The sequence below is a fragment of the Macrotis lagotis genome, chromosome 5, assembly GCF_037893015.1.
Source record: "Macrotis lagotis isolate mMagLag1 chromosome 5, bilby.v1.9.chrom.fasta, whole genome shotgun sequence".
Classification (NCBI taxonomy): Eukaryota; Metazoa; Chordata; class Mammalia; order Peramelemorphia; family Peramelidae; genus Macrotis; species Macrotis lagotis.
Genome location: NC_133662.1, coordinates 254,132,776 through 254,149,729, shown reverse-complemented (window position 1 = coordinate 254,149,729; position 16,954 = coordinate 254,132,776). Strand labels below are relative to the sequence as shown.

Below are 16,954 nucleotides of genomic sequence, written 5' to 3'. Positions count from 1 at the left end.
ATTAGTTTATGGAGAACTTCCACAAGACAAGCACTCAGAGGGGGTCAGAAGAAGCAATACTGGGACACCCTGAAGGTCTCTTAAGAACTTTAGAACTGGAGGCAGCTAGGTGGCACAAAGGATAGAGCAACGGAATCAGGAGGACCTGAATTCAAATCTGACCTCAGATATTTAATAATTATCTAGCTATGTGACCTTGGGCAAGTCACTTAAACCTGCTGTCTTAAAAAAAATTTAAAAAAAAAAGAAAAAGAACTTTAGAACTGTGTAGCATGCCAGACTTGGCACAGGACTGCCAGCATGGCATGCCCTCGTCAGTGAGGGGGCTACGTTCTGTGAATGAGGCAGAATTGAAGCAGCTCAAAGGAAATACATCCACCCCAGGTGTTCAAAGGATTATTTGTATCTGACCTGTGGTAGAGCATTCCAAACTCACAGAGATCTGATCAGTCAGAGTCAGACACTGTCACTTGTCTCATACAGAGTGGTGTCATTTTCACCTTAAGAGAATGAAGGACAAGAACCACCAACTTTTACCTAACTTAACCCAAAGAATGTAAGGTGCACACTTACTTCGGGGATTGCAATCCTCATCAGAACAATCTGTCCGTTCTTTTCGAGGTGGAGTGAATCGGTAATCTATGCTATCGTGTACCCATCCCTTCTCAATGAATAACCCAGGAACTTCATCTGAAAAGAGCCAGTACCTGAAAATCAAGCATACAATAAAATTAAGAAATAGAGGAAACATTAATAAGTGGTATGAAGAAGTTTGCGAAAGCACCAGATTTTTAGTTCCATTCATCCCCTCCCTCAGTGGTAAAGCACGTCCTCTTTGCTCAGACCTGCAGAGAAAGGCTCAAAAGAGCACACCTAAGGGAGTACCAGAGGAACTCCGAAACTTCAATTTATCCTATCCATTCCTCCAAGACCTTCTAAGGGTTTTGGCTACTTTCAAAATTAGCAAAAATTGCTTTGAAGTCATCAGAATTTTTCACAAAGACTCTCATTTCTAAATCAAGGTAAAAGAATCAAGGCCCTACATTTCCACCCTAGCAAACTTAGCTCAAAAAAGAAACAATATCCATTTCAATAATCCTAACCACCAAGAAGGCTACCACACCAGCCTACCGATTGTGGTTCCGATCTGTGCCAATGGGAGTCCTGCGCATGACCAGCTTGGCCTTGGCAATGCCCTCCTGGAAAGTCTTCTCAGCAGCCGCTTTGTGTTTCCGGATTCTCTCCTCTTCAGCTTCTCGCTCTAATTTTACTATTAAGAAATAAAAAGAGGTTATTCAGGTTTTTCCCCAAGATATTTTTGTATGGAAATTAATCCTAGTATGTAGTAAAAAGTGGAGTAATGTATGGAATGAAAATAATTTTTCATAAACTTTCAGGAATAAATCTTTCTGAATTCCCTTCTCTCCAAAAATTTAATCCCATTAAGGACCATTCCTAAAAGAACATCCCAAATACATCAAAACTAAGGCTCTTCTGCCTATAGGAGCAGCAGGAAGCTCTCAAAAGATAAGGCTGAAAAACCACCATGTCAAATTAAATTGTCTTCTCAATTCTGTGAATTCTGTGAAAACTTGAAGGGGGGGGGGTTTCCCCATCAGAAGCAAACTGTTCAATTGGCCATGGGCATGAAAATTAATATAGGTTGAAATGTCTTTGGCAAGCTGGTTCAGCTTTTGGAAGTAGGGCAAGGCAAGCACAAGATAAACAGCTATTCTGGAAATTAAAATAATAAATGATTCATTCTAGCAATCTGAAAATTACAACTGTCATTGGATTAGTTTATCTAGTTTGTATTGCCTGAAGAAAAAATCTATTAATACCAGTAAATTAAGAACCCAACCTACTCATGTCCAAAAAGAAAACAAACACCTATTAGTTTTAAATCTTTTCTGTAAGCTTTAAACTTTTAACTTTAAAAATCTGAAAATACAGTATACTGGTGGTATACATTTTACTCTGATTCAAAATCACATCTTAGTAAGGATCTGACAAATTGAGTAGATTCCAAAGAATGACTTAAAATAATCTATCTTCTGTTAAAAACAAAACAAATCCCACACCAAGACCAATGCAGTGAGTGTCCTGAAGTAAAACTAAAGTATACATTTGGCATCATTTGAGCAAAGCCAAGATGGGTGGAAAGCTAAAGAATGTCTCAACACCCACCTCTTAAAAGTGACCTCACCAATGGGTCAGGGGAAAAAAGGACTAACTACAATTTCCTGTTTTGTACCAGGCAGCCTGGTTTCTAATTCTGGTTTGGTATGACCTTCCATATGCCCCAAGGTCCAGATCAGTTCTGTGTCTTAGATTTTCCCCAATTTGATTATTTGAAAATTTTCAGATGAGCATTTTAACAAAATACTTATAAGTTCATTCCCTCCTTGTTTCTGCAGGTAAATCAGGATGCTAAATTAATGAACCCTCTATTCTATGGACACCAAGATTTCTCAAAGCAGAGAATTCTGACTTCCTTGAAAGAACAAAAAAAGAAAAGTGGGAGGGGAAACAACAGCTACAGGAAAAAAACGAAATACCTAAAGTGACTGGCAAAGTAAAAACTTCCTTGCTGGTGAAAGGTCTCCATCTGTTGCAAAAGGATCATTAATTTTTCAAAGAAATTAAGTATTTTCGGTATATCTTGTGTAACGTAAAGTCTTTCTAGGTGGTATTACATACACCAGCTACCCCCAACTTCTTACTTGGAAGAACTGAAATGGAAATTGTTCTTTCAATTCAAAGATCGGGCACTTGAATAAGAGAGAGTTTCAAAGAAGTAAATCAAGACATGTTTTTGACAACATGATAGGAATTCTCCTCTGCCTCAGTAGAATTAGGCTATTTCATTTAGGGGCCTTGAAATTACCTGCACTATGTAAAAATTCTTCTTTTCATCAAGGTAGGACCCTGGTGGTTTTGAAACCATCACTTAATCCCACCTCTTCTGCTTGGTTGCCAATTCAATGTTTCACTACACCAGAAGAGGAGGCCATGGTGCCTCACTGTGAGCACAACCCCAGAAGACCTGGGTACAAGGGATTCAAGCATTTACCTCTTAGCTGACGCTCCTGGATCTCGCGCTCCTTCTTGGCCTGGATGGCCAGTAGCCGCCTGCTCTTCACAGCACTGATCATGTCCTCCGCCTCTACTTCCACTGGGGGATCTATTTTGACCACCTCTTTTTTTTTGTCAGTTTTGGCCAACCCATTTTCTTCCTTCCCGATCTCTTTGTTTTTGGCTTCCATCTCTTTCCGCTTCTGTTTCTCAGCGCGTCTCTTGTCGTTCTCCTCCTTCAGGACAGCGAGGCGCTCCTTCCATAACTCTGCAGACATCTGTTGCTTAGCCTCCATGTGGTCCTGCACCGAGTAGGTCATGAGGATTCGATGGCAGAGGGCAGCTAGGATCTGCAGCTTTTCTTCTGATGTCAGCTCAAAAAACTCGGAGGTCTCAAGCTTTTCTAGAAATTCATCCTGGACCTCATTGTCCTCAAAGGGGGCTGTCTCTTTGTTTTCATCAACCGTATCCGAGCCCTCACTCTCCTCTGGCACGTCTGTTTTGCGCAAACAGAGACGAACGAGCTCAGAAACAGAGTGCAGCGTCAAGGGAATCTCTGAGAGCTTCATTCCCAGCTCCCCATAATCCTCTGCAATCTCATCTTGTAGTAGGGTTTGCAGGAGGATGACCAGCACTCTGTTCAGGTATAAGAAGCCTCCCTTGTCAGCGCTCAGGGCCTCCATGAGGGACACCGCAGTGATGGGGTACTGGGCATCGGGCAGAAGGAGCCCAGAGTAACAGCTCAAGAATTCAACAACCATTGCCACATCCCCAAAGAGGGTGTTGGGAAGCCCTTCAGGGGTATCCACCAGCCGGAAAGAGGGCAGGCTCTTGCCCGTCAGCTCTTGGTCCTCATAGCGCCTCTGCTTCTCCAGCCTTTCCAACATTTCTTTCTCTTTCCGCTCCTTGGCTTTCTCTTTCAGCTTCTCCTTCAATTCCTCCCGTTTCTTTTTCAAGTACTCCTTGCGTTGCTCCTCAGACATCGAGGCCCATTTCTTCTTATGCTCCAGAAGCTCATAACGCTTTTGAACCAAGACACGGAGTTCTTCGGGAAGACGGGCTCGATCTTCATTAGAAAGCAAACGGGCAGTTTTGGAGATGACACAGGACAGAGCGCTCTTCTTGTCCTCCCTGTCTTTGTTCTCTTTGTAATAGGCAATAAGGTGGAGGGCAGCAGGAGGGAGATGTTTGTGGGGCTTATTGGAAGACCTGGGTGCACCCCCAGAGCTCCGAGGGGTTCGAGTCATTTTCTGGGTACCCTTGGCCATGTCCAACAAAGTCATCTGCTTCATCTTGGTTTTGGGTGCCTTCAAGCCCTTTTTGGGAGATTTAGATTTTCCTGGAGATTTCTGTCCATTTAAAATGCCTTTGCTCCTACCCTTGGTTTTCAAGGGTTTGTCCCCACTCTTCCCTAACTTTTTCGAGATGGGGCCCTTTTTGGGAATGTGAAATGTAGTACTTAATTTGCCAGGAGACATCATCTTCATCATCTCCTCCAGTTGTTCCTCAGGGGACTTGGAATTCTTTGAGTTTTTCACTTTTAGGGGGGAGCCATTCAAGGATTTCTTCAGGTGAACGTGGCACCACAATGTGGGGTTCAGCACCTGGTTCACTGAAGAGCTCTCAGTCTTCAGCTTTTTAGAGGGCTTCCTATCAGGAGATGCAATGTTTTTCCTCTTTGTAGAAGGATTGAGAGTCATGTACTGGAAGGAAAGAAGAGAAACGAAATTAATTCAAAGAAAAGCAATGATGATGAGCCAATGTTTCCTGTTCATTAACTCTACAGGTGTGGTCAAATCATTTCACTTCAGAGAAGCAAACCCCTAATAAAGGAAAAACCCCAATGCCAAAGTCCCAACTGTTTCTCCAGGCTCACTGAGCTCACAGTGAATCAAGGCTGCCCACTAGTTAGACCCTTTGCATGGGCTTCGTACAACCTCTACCAGAGGCAGTTACGAGAGACTCCGATGGTTCCCAAGCTTTCAAGGCAGTTGCAACTGTCCACAAACATGTAAGACATGCTGTTGGGCCCTGAGAAAAGCAGTGAAGGTCTTTCCTTGTTCTTAGGGTCCAAGCAGTTCACACGCTTCTTTCTCATACCCAATCCTCTTCACACACGTCAGGGCTGAATCACAATAGCTAATATAGACTAAGATTCAAGTAGCTATCATCAATAATTGCCAATAGTTGAAACACATGCCTGGCACGCCAAGAGCCGCTAGAAAAAGTAAACACCCACCTGCCAAATAGTTATCAGTGAAATTAATAGAAGGGCAAAGGGGGGAGGGGGAATTTTGTAGCATCTAATACTATCTAGACTTCAAAGAAAGACAAAGAACACATCTTTGAGGAAAGAGTCAATCAATAAGGAGATGTGGATCTCAAAGCTTTCTAAGTTGGAAAATGAGCCATCCCAGAGAGCTGATTTAAATTTTTCCTTCTTTAATTATTTTTTTTTAAGATGCTAAATTCTGAAACTGCATTTATATTTGCCTATGCTTCTGGCTTGGAGGAAAAGAACACCAAGAAAACCCCAAAATGACACAACTCAACCTAGTCCATTTTGTTATATTCTTTTCTTTTTTTTTAAAAAAAAGTTTTTGCAAGGCAAATGGGGTTAAGTGGCTTGCCCAAGGCCACACAGTGTCTGAGACCGGATTTGAACCCAGGTACTCCTGACTCCAGGGCCGGTGCTTTATCCACTATACCACCTAGCCGCCCCTCTCCTCTGAATTCTTAGGTCCCTGTAGACTCCAGGGTGAGAAGCCCTGAATTCAAGGGTCTCAAAGCCTCTACTTTAAAAGCCAAAGGAAATCCACACTCTTTTTCTGAGTGTTGACCCTGTTGCCTTCCCCCTTCCTCCAAGTTCCTTTTGGATGTTTTTAGGTGCCTCCCCTATCCACTTTCTCCTTTTTTCAACCAAACCAGCAATCAATTATAGTTTTCAAAGCACTTTATAAACATTTTCTCATTTGATCCTCAAACAACATGCTGCTAACCCTATTGTAAAGACAGGGAAACCAAGGCAAACAGGGTAAATGAACCGCCCAAGGCACCTCCCTAGACAGTCAAGTCTTGACTCTAGGCCCTTCTAAGGTGCTCTGAAAACTTTAGAGTGCCCTGTAAATGCTGGCTCTTCTAGGATGATGCCCTCTTCCATCAGTACACATACTTGAGAGGAGCTGCTGGGTTGGGGCAAAACCAGAAGGTATGAGGGCTGCCCTTGGCTCCGTGATTGTGGGAAAGGCAGGCTCCTTCCCCTGGTTCTCAGTCTCTTTATCTGCAGAAAAGGGGTGAAGAGTAAATAACCTTTACCTTTCAAACTCTTAAAATTCCATGGCATATTTTCTTATTAGTAACTTGAGACCTCAAAATTATCTCAGGGGTATTAACTAGATACTAAAGATAATCAAACTTTTGCAGCCCTCCCTATATACAAAGCCCAAACTAAACTCCAAAATGGAAAAGGATCCCAGTACTACTTACTGGAGTAGCCCAGGGACCTTCACCAGGAGGAAGGGAATCTAGATTCTTTTCTTTTTTCTTTTTGCAAGACAATGGGATTAAGTGACTTGCCCAAGGTCACACAGTTAATTAGGTAAGTATTAAGTGTGTGTGTCTATGGCTGGATTTGAACTCAGGTCCTTCTGACTCCAGCCAATTAGATGTGCCCTGGGACCTAGATTCTTATCTTTGTTCTGCTGGATGATTCATTTTGCACCTTAGATTAAAATTGCAATCTTTATGTTCCTGAAATATTTCTATTCTAGTGTAAGAGATGCAGACTTTTAAATATGTCATGCTCTAGAGATTGAGTACACTAATATGTTTGACATACATGAACACTGAAGAAATCTAAGAATGACATTTTTAAAATTATGCTTTCAGTTTATCTGATAAAAAGACTTTATACAACCATAAAAAAGTAACATCAGGCCAGCTAGATGGCACAGAAAAGAGCATCAGCGCTGGAGTCAGGAGGACCTGTGGTCAAATCCATATTCAGACACATACTTAATACTTAGCTGTGTGCCCTTGGGTAAGTCACTTAACCCCACTGCCTTAAATAAATTTTTTTTTAGTTTTTTTGCAAGGCAATGGGGTTAAGTGGCTTGCCCAAGGCCATACAGCTAGGTAATTATCAAGTGTCTGAGGTCAGATTTGAACTCGGGTACTCCTGACTCCAGGGCCAGTGCTCTATCCACTGTGCCACCTACTCACCCCTCCCCTTTTTAGGTTAAATAAATTAAAAAAAAAAACATCTCATGGATCAGAATCAACATAATATCAAAACTTAACTGAACATCACTAAATCTACTTGAATAATCCTAATTCTATGGGGAACAGAAGTTAAATGGACAGTTTGATTATGTAAAATTTTAAAGGCTTTTCATATGCAGGATCAATACAGCTAAATTAGGAGAGAAACAGATGATTTTTTTTGGCAGCAAGTTTAAATTCTGATTAAATTCATTTCAAAGAAAGAAGAAACCAATTCAAATTTATAAAAACAAGCACTATTCCCCAATTGGCAAAAGGCCAAAGCCTATAAAAATGGGAAGATATTCACTGGAAGAAATCCTAGCCCTTTCTACTCAGATTTGTAGCAACACTTTTATGGTAGCTAAGACCTGGAAGCTAAAGGACTATCCATCATTTGGGGACTGGTTAAACAAATTATGATACATGAATCTAATAAAAAATTATTGTACTTTAAGAAATGAAGGGATGGTGTCACAAAAACTTGGACACATATTGGCCATGTGACCAGTGAAGGCAAGTCACCTAACATGTCTGCCTCAGTTTCCTCCACTGTCTCTTCTTTCCTAGGTTGTTCAGTTCAAATGAGATAATGTTTGTTAAACACTTAGCACACTCTGACATACTGTAGGTACTTGCTCCCTTCTGCTATTAAGACTATACTTTAAATACAAGTCTGGAACCTTCTTTCACATGGTCACTAACAGTCTTTGTGCTTTGTCAGAGAACTGTTTACATAATCAAATCCTCTGACAACTTATCTAATGAGAAATAATGTGCTTCTCCTCAAACCTCTTTAGTACTTATTTATTTTTGAGAAAAAGTACTTTCTGCTACTTCCTTCTTTTTGCATTTCCAACTTTTCTGTCTTTTTACTTTTATCCCTTATTTGGTGAAGCATGTACCTTGGACTTTAAGCTGAAAACTGTGGCCTTGAACCTGTCTTATTTGTTTAATCATCTTCTATAATCACATCCCACATTCATTTTGCATTTTCCTTAGAACATGGCAGAAGACAAGATTTTCCATCTGGGGTCCATGGACAGACAGCTGAGAGATCTGTTGGTTTTCTAGGAGAATTTGAGTTTTTCCAGTGATCAGCCCTCTCTCTTTGATTCTTGACATGACTGAAAGTCAGAGTACATGGACTCAGTTATGGAAGTGCTCCCTACAAAATCAATCCTGGGAATTAAATCAACTGGACATTATCATCCATGGTGGTAGAGAACAGGAGATTCAGGAATTAGGAACAAGTGAGCCAAATATAACTGATTTTCTGATGCATAATCTGAATAGGCCAGCCCAGCTCTCTGGAAGCACTTTTAAGTTCTACAGATAGGGCAAAGAGCTTTGTCTTCTTCAATCTGCTTAATGTATACCATTCTTGAGCTACAACACACCGTGTTGCTTCACTTGTCAAAAGATTTTTCTCCTTTTTAAAAAAGCTGTAAGTTTACTCTCACTATTTAATTCACCTCTAAATCATATTTTTCCTTTACTTTCCAAAGGCATATATATATACACCTTATAAGAGGTTTGTGAACCAAAGAATAAACAATATCCCGATTTTATATCTTGTCCCCCACACAACTAACATCAGAACACAAGATTTAAATTTACAACCTATGACAAAACATTATTTATCATTATTAAAAAGTAAAAGTATAGAATTTAGCTTTAATCTAAATTGGCCCTAAGTTTTCTATATCCCTTCTAGTTTTAGGGCAGAGGACATTCCTAAAACTCGGCTATCAACTAAGTAAGAAACCAGATGTCCTATGAGGTTCAAATTAGATGGAATAATCAATCATTTGGCAGGCAAAGTCTAGGATTTTTAATATGTGAGACTAGATCTTATGTCTCTCTTACAGTTAAAATTTTATGAATTCCCTAATTATACCAAAAATAGTCAATAATTTCTATCTGCCTCTTATTTGGAGGTGTATTAAAGGAGGAATCAGTAGTCAAAACCCATGAATGCCAAGTACAATCTAGAAGTTTTCTACTTAAGATTTTCTTCAAATACCTTCTACAAATTCTTACAAATTGCATTTCAACAAATACAAATATTCATGATTAAATATTTGTAATCAAGGTTTTCAAGAGTACTTCATTCTGAGGGGGAAAAAAAATTCAAACTAGACAGCTGCTCAACCCAAGAAATCCTTAATGTAAAAAAGCAAATCACAGAGGTGTGACTGAGAAATTCCTGCCTAGACTGACATATATTTCAAGTCAGTTAGCTAGATAGATTTGAGCAACAAACCACCAGTGTGAAATCTGGATATTTTCTTTTAAAAGTCTGAGGAGGCGGCTAGGTGGCGCAGCAGATAGAACACCAGACATGGAGTCAGGAGTACCTGAATTCAAATCCGACCTCAGACACTTAATTACCTAGCTGTGTGACCTTGGGCAAGCCACTTAACTCCACTTGCCTTGCAAAAACCTAAACCAAATAAAACAAAAGTTCATGATGGAGTATGAAAGAGTCTATTTTCATCTTGGCCCTCAAATGTGGTTTTTCTGGTGGGCTTTGTGTTTTATACAACCAGTTATCATATATTATATATTCACTATGTCTCTAGAAAATAAAAATATTCTTGCTTTTATCAGCCTCAGGAAAAGAACCGATTGCCATTTATGTTATATGTTTGCCGAGAGAAATGCCAAGGGGGATGGATGGTTCTGGGAAAAACATCCCAAGACTTAAGATAAACTAAAACAGAGTGAGAAGCACCAAAGGACCATTACACATAGTTGTACATTGTATTGATCAGGGGTGAAAGACTTAGTGACTGATCAACACAATGATCTAGCACTGACTCAACAAGACTCAGGATATAACATGCTATAGATCTCCAGATATAAAAAGCTAATGAACTCTAAAGGCAAAGTGGAGCACATTTTTTTTTCCGGGGGTGGGGAGGGTTAGGGGGAAATACATGGCTAATTCAGAAATATTTTACTGTGTCTGTATAATGGGTATCCCATTCAAATTTGTTGCTTTTGTAATGGGTAAGTGGACAAAGTAAAATAAGAGAGGATGAAACAAAAATAAAATTTAAATAGAAAACAAAACCAAGACATAAAAACAAAGGATATGAACAAATAGTTCAAGAAAAGTAAAGCAAGCTACCAACAATTTGGGGGGAAGTGTTTTGAATCATTAAAGTAAAGAGAAAAGCAAACAATCAAAGAAAAACCATCCTTCCAATTTTTAAGAACATGATGCCTACTCAGAAGGAAATTCTATATCAGTTGGTATAAGCACAGAAGGAATTTTTAAAAATTCACAGTCAAGTACAAAATGAGTGGATGAGACAAAGCTTGTCACCTATTAGGAAGCAACCTGGAAAAATGGGGGAATAGTCCTCTGGAATTGTGAACCTATAGGAACACAGCATTTAAGAAACATCCACTCCCCTACCTCCAAAGTTCCCTGCTACTAATGGCACCATGACTCCCTGAGTAATCCAAGTTCAAAACCCAGTTCTTTTTTTCATTAAGTTCTGCAAATTCAACAAGTGTTTTAATGCCTCTCCTTTCCATTCTCAGTAACCTAGTCTAAACATTCACTACTTCAAGACTGAATAATTATGTGACAGGCTTCTCTGAGAATTCTCCCTAGCTCTAATCTTTTGACCTACTTTTTGGTCCATCCTATAACACTATTCTTAAATCAAACTTATAGCACTTCTCCTTTAAGCAAAAATCTTCACTGGCTCAAGAATGAAAAGCTATTCTTGACAATGACTTTCCCCCTCAGTTACTTACCCTAAGAAACTTCAGCCACAACCATGTGCCAAAATAATCAGTCTATTTTGAGTCTGCCAAATATTTTACTGTGCTGGACTATATACTATTATGTACTCCATCCATGCCTTTGAATGTGCTGCCCCACCTCCCCGGAATAATTCTTTAAAGAATTATTTCCTTCAAGGTTCAGATCAGTTCAGACCATGATATCTAGCACTAATACAAACTTTTAAATGAACAAAGAGCTTTTCTTCTACTTTTTATAAGATTGCATTATCTTTGATATTCAGATCATGTAACAGTGGTAAACATTGTGGAATATGGTGTAAGATACTGATCTAACTTAATTTCTGCCAGTTTACTTTCCAGTTTTTCCAGCATTGGTGGAAATTATGTGACACATAACCAACTAGAAACATATGAATGAAACGGAGATGCCAAATGAGGATGAGAAGGCACAATGACAATTTCAGCGCTGCTTTCATTTTCTGTAAGAAAACTGATCTTTGGGGCAGCTAGGTGGCGTAGTGGATAAAGCACCAGCCTTGGAGTCAGGAGTACCTGGGTTCAAATCCGGCCTCAGACACTTAATAATTACCTAGCTGTGTGGCCTTGGGCAAGCCACTTACCCCTGTTTGCCTTGCAAAAACCTAAAAAACAAACAAAAAAGAAAACATATTCCCCTGCAGCCATGAGCAAGAGAATTCTTAACCAAACAAGGAATAGAGGAAATTACAAAAGACAAAACAATTCATTTTGTTTGCAGGAAGTATTAAAATTTTCACAAAACCAAAATTAATACAACTAGGCTAAAAAAGGAAAAGAGTTTGTGCCTGAGGCAAGAAGAAAGAAGAAATTCCTTGTACTAAATTTCTTGGACACTTTTTGTGTAAGATATATAGACAGCAGGGGCAGCTAGGTGGTGCAGTGGATAGAGCACTGGCCTTGGAGTCAGGAGTACCTGGGTTCAAATCCGGTCTCAGACACTTAATAATTACCTAGCTGTGTGACCTTGGGCAAGCCAATTAATCCCATTGCCTTGCAAAAACTAAAAGATATATAAACAGCTAATAGAAATAAGAACAAAACCCATTTTCAATTGGATAAACAGTAAAAGGATATTATTCTCAAAAAGAATCGCAAAAACTATTAACAACCAGGAAAGAATGCTCCAGATCTCTCATAAGAAAACTAAAAATCAAAACCTGTTAGAAGGATGGTTTACTGAGAGAGGAAAAGTTAAACAAGGAAAATATATGTGGGGGAAAAGTAAAAATATCAAAACAAATAAGTTAGAAAAATGCTTTACCCAAGATCTCATTAGACCTGAAACTAAGTCATCTAGCAGTGAAATAGCATAGACAAGGTTACAGAAACAAACAAATAAATAAAGTGAGCTGAGGTAGGACTTGATTCTGTTTCTTCCTGGTTAAGAACCCAAGTTCTCAAATCTATTAGATTAGGTCACCTTTCAAGGCAGTATACCAAAGAATTATTCAGTAGAAGCAACAATCACCTCCATCCTCCTGAGAAGCTTAAGGAAAAAATAAGAGCTCTGTTCTCCCCTGAACAAATTTTAGGAAAGTGAACCACTATCTTCAACAATAATTTATTCTAGGGGGGAGCTAGGTGGCACAGTGGATAGAGCACTTGCCCTGGAGTCAGGAGTACCTGAGTTCAAATCTGACCTCAAACACTTAATAATTACCTAGCTGTGGGGCCTTGAGCAAGCCACTTAACCCCACTGCCTAGCACAAAAAAAACCCCCAAAACAACAAAAAAAAACCCAGTAATTTATTCTAAAAGGCAACTAAGTGATGGATAATGCACCACACCTTGTGTCAGAAGACTCACCTTCCTGAATTCAAATCACTTAACCCGTTTTGTATTAAGTTTCATCATCAGTAAAATAAGCAAACCTCTCCAAAATCTTTGCCAAAAAAAATCCCAAATGGGGTCACAAAGAGTCAGACATGACTGAAACCAATGAACAACAAAAATTAAAAAAAAAAAATCAGAGGGCTTGAAATACAATATTCCAGAGGGCAAAAGAGCAAAAATCAACTACACAGAACTTTGGGCGTGGGGGGGGGGGGGTGAACATTTAATGAAACAGAGGAATTTCAAGCATTACTAAAAACCAGAATGAATAGAAAAGATGACAGTCAAAGAAAAGACTTGAGAGAAGCATGAAAGAACAATCATAAGGGATTGAAAGTCAAATTGGATACTTTCTTATATGGAATGATAAATTAACTCCTAAGAACTTTATCATTAGAGCAGTTAGGAGTCTACATGGAAGGCATGGATGTGAGTCGATTACATTGGGATGATCTCCAAGGAAAAGAATATAAGAAGGAAGAAGGGCACACAAGGTGAAGAAAGAAATAAGTAGAATGAGAAAATTTTCTCAAAAAGGAAAGCACTTTTCTAGTGGAGAGAAAAATGGGAAGGTGGGAAGGTAGTAGGCAATGCTTAAACCTTAACCTCATCAGAATTAACTCAGAGAGAATATTAATATATTATTATGTATTGTATACTATATTATGCCTTAATATAATTAACATATAAATATCACATGAGTAGTGATATATCATTCATACAATATTTTATATATAGATGCGTGCACGTGCGCACGCACGCGCACACACACACACACAAGCGGATATAAAAAAAATCTCTTACCTAAGACAAAAACAAGAGGGGGAAGAGAATAAAATAAAAGGGACAGGGAGAAGTGATAAAAGGGAGATTGGATAAGGATAAACAGTGGTTGGAAGCAAAACAGATTTTTGAGGGGAGACAAGATAAAAAGAAAAAAATACAATAGTGATAATATATGTGAATGGGACTGGATTAAACTAACCCATAAATTGGAAATGATAGTAAAATGGATTAGAAACCAGAATCCAATAGTAACATACTTCAGAATTAGAACACAGGGCTGGAGCAGAATCTAACAGGCTTCAACTGAAGTAAAAAAAGACGGCAAAAGCAATTATGACCTCACAGAAAGCAAAAGCAAAACAATTCCAATTAAAAGAGATAATTTGGGGGTGGGGGGGTGGCTAGGTGGCCCAGTGGATAGAGCACTGGCCTTGGAGTCAGGAGTACCTGAGTTCAGATCTGGCTTCAGACACTTAATAATTACTTAGCTGTGTGGCCTTGGGCAAGCCACTTGACCCCATTGCCTAGCAAAAAAAAAAAGATAATAAGTGAAACTACATTTTGCTAACTAAAAAGGACAAGAAAGAATGAAGAATATCAACGAATCTATAGCAAGTTTCTCTGATAAAAGCTTCATTTCTGAAATAGGGAACTGAGTCAAATTTATGAAAATAAGAGCCAATACCCAATGAGAAGCAATGTAAGTATAGGAAGTCAGTTTTCATAAGAAATCAAAGCTATCTATAGTCATGTGAAAAAATTCTCTAAATCACCACTGATTAGCGAAAGGAAAATTTACAACTCTGAAATACGTCGTCACTTATCAGAAATGACAAATGCTTGGAGGGAATGAGGAAAAATAAGGTACTTTAATGGTTCAACCATTCTGGAGAACAATTTGTAACTATGTTCAAAGGGCATAACTTTTGATTTGGCATTAGATCTGTATTTCAAAGAGACCAAAGAAAAAGGAAAAGGATACCTATATTTATAAAAATATTTATACTGGCTCTTTATGTGGTGGCAAATAACTGGAAATTGAGGGATGATGCTCATCAACTAGAGAATGGCTGAAGAAGCTGCGATAAATTGTGCTAGAAGAAATAAGGAGCTTTCAAAAAATCTGGGAAGATTTACAGTAACAGATGATGCAAAGTGAAATGAGTAAAACCAGGGGGATCATTGAAAAAATAACAGCAATGTAATGATAATTAACTGTGAAAGTTGACTCTGTTCAATACAATGATCCAGAATAATTCCACAGGACTCATGCTGAGAAAAATTCGATAAACCTCCAAAGACTGTAAATTCAAATAGAATTTTTCCACTTTATTTTTTTGTGAAGTCTAATATGAAAATGTTTTGTATGATTCCACATATATATTTGACATATTGTTTGACTTCCCATGGGTGAGGAAGTGAAACTCTGGAACTTAAATTTTCTTTAAACGCTTAAAACAAATAAATAAAAAGGAATAAAGAGCAAGTTCTCAAAGTTGGTATCAGATTCTCCAAAGTCCCATTTTCCATTCCAAGTCAAGCCTAAAAATGCTTCAGAGCTTGGATATTAAGAGCTGCTGGAATAGTTCAGCTTTGGGGGTGGAGTGTGATTGTCCAGTAATCCCTTTTGTTTAGAAGGTGTGATTTTTTTTTTAAGCCACACCACATATTTTTAAAAAGCAAAGAAATGGACTCACCCAACCCCCTCCCAAATGGCCGGCTCCCTGGGTGAGCAGAGTCCTTCAGTAGCTGGATCATTTCAGCATGGGGCATGCTGGGCAGTCACAGCCGAGTGGGAGCCGGCATGGCTGGACTCAGGGCAATCTGAAAAAGTATAAAACCACCCCCCACTTAGCATAATCAACTCATTGGGAGAGGTGGGGGGAAGGGAATTCCTAATTGACTGCCTATCTCACTCCCCAGAGAAGGTATTCTAACCAAATTAATCCTCTGAAGCCTCCTCTATCTCTCCTCCACCACTCTACCCTCTTCTCAGTCAAGGTCTGTTCTTCAAAAAGAAAATTAAGGCCAATTGCCTTAACTCTCATCTTTTTCTTTTCACCTCAAAAAAACCTGGAAAGTATCTCCCACTCCATCCTCCTTTTCCTCACATTGTCTCTTGAAAAGAAGCTCCTTCATTTTCAGTGTGACCTTGATCCTTAAATGCTCTGATTTTCATCAGCAGACTAAAACCTCAATCATCCTCTCTAAGCTTCAACCTTTTCCTAGAAGACCCTTAACTATGACCTTCAAACATCTGAAATGCTCTGACTTACTGAAAAATAAACAAAATGACTTCAGAACAAGCTGGACAAACTTATATGGATTGATATTGAGTGACGTGGACAGACCCAGAAGCACAGTGTGCACAAGAACAGCAGCATAGCTGGATGAAGAGCTGTGAATGACAGAGCTAATTTTCAGTCATCCAATGATCTAACATGAAGCCAATGGACTAATGAGGAAGCCCACTATCCCAGCTTCCAGAGAAAGAGCTGCTCCTGCCCCTAGACTGGAGAGGGGGCCAAGTTTACTTCCTTTCCATTTATTTCCTCTTTTTACAATCTTCTTACACAAAATGACTAACAGGGAAATGTTACATGGAAAACCTCTGACTGTTTACTGTCTCAGGGATGGGGGAGGGATGGAAGGAGGAACAGAACTGGGAACTGAATTAAACCATAAATAAAGAAAAGACTTTCATCAGATCCAACTGTTGTCTATCAAGTCCTCATCCTCATCCCATCTCTCCTCCCTTTCTGTCATGTCACTTCCTCTCACCTCACTCTTTGAACCCTTTGCCATCCAGATGCAGCCCCCACACCTCTCTCTTGGATTGCCAGGTTCCCTTAGATGATGCCCCTTCTCTTTCCTCACACTGTCACCCCTCGTTCAGACTCTCATCAGCTTTCACCTGGACTGTGCAATAGCTTCTCCTCCTCCAAGTCATGAACAGCTGCTCAGGGATTTTTCCCATGCCAACCCCTACTCTAACATCCATTGCTTCCACATAGCTCCCAGATCAAATACAAACTCTTCTGTCTGGTCCTGAAAACTGCTTAACCTCAGTGCCTCCTTCATTCTCCATCCCTTCTGGAACTCTGGGACCTAGCAACGATGGCTTCCTCGAGGTTCCTTGGACACCCAGGCTGTGCCTTTGAATGTCCTCCCTGCCCACGATACTCTCTCCCCTCTG

The 16,954-nt window shown here is 39.5% G+C and overlaps 1 protein-coding gene across 3 annotated transcripts in view; it reads right to left on the bottom strand.

Moving 5' to 3' along the window:
- Positions 1-16,954, bottom strand: part of BAZ1B (bromodomain adjacent to zinc finger domain 1B) — a 58,220-nt gene that overhangs the window by 13,067 nt on the left and 28,199 nt on the right. For 2 of the 3 annotated variants that reach the window (XM_074189429.1, XM_074189430.1), the window contains exons 7-10: positions 6,248-6,355; positions 3,074-4,778; positions 1,132-1,270; positions 574-707 (exon numbers count right to left, since the gene is read on the bottom strand). In XM_074189429.1, coding sequence (XP_074045530.1) covers positions 574-707; positions 1,132-1,270; positions 3,074-4,778; positions 6,248-6,355 — 2,086 coding nt within the window. The remainder of the gene's footprint in view (positions 1-573; positions 708-1,131; positions 1,271-3,073; positions 4,779-6,247; positions 6,356-16,954) is intronic. The other variant, XM_074189431.1, reaches the window with a different exon arrangement.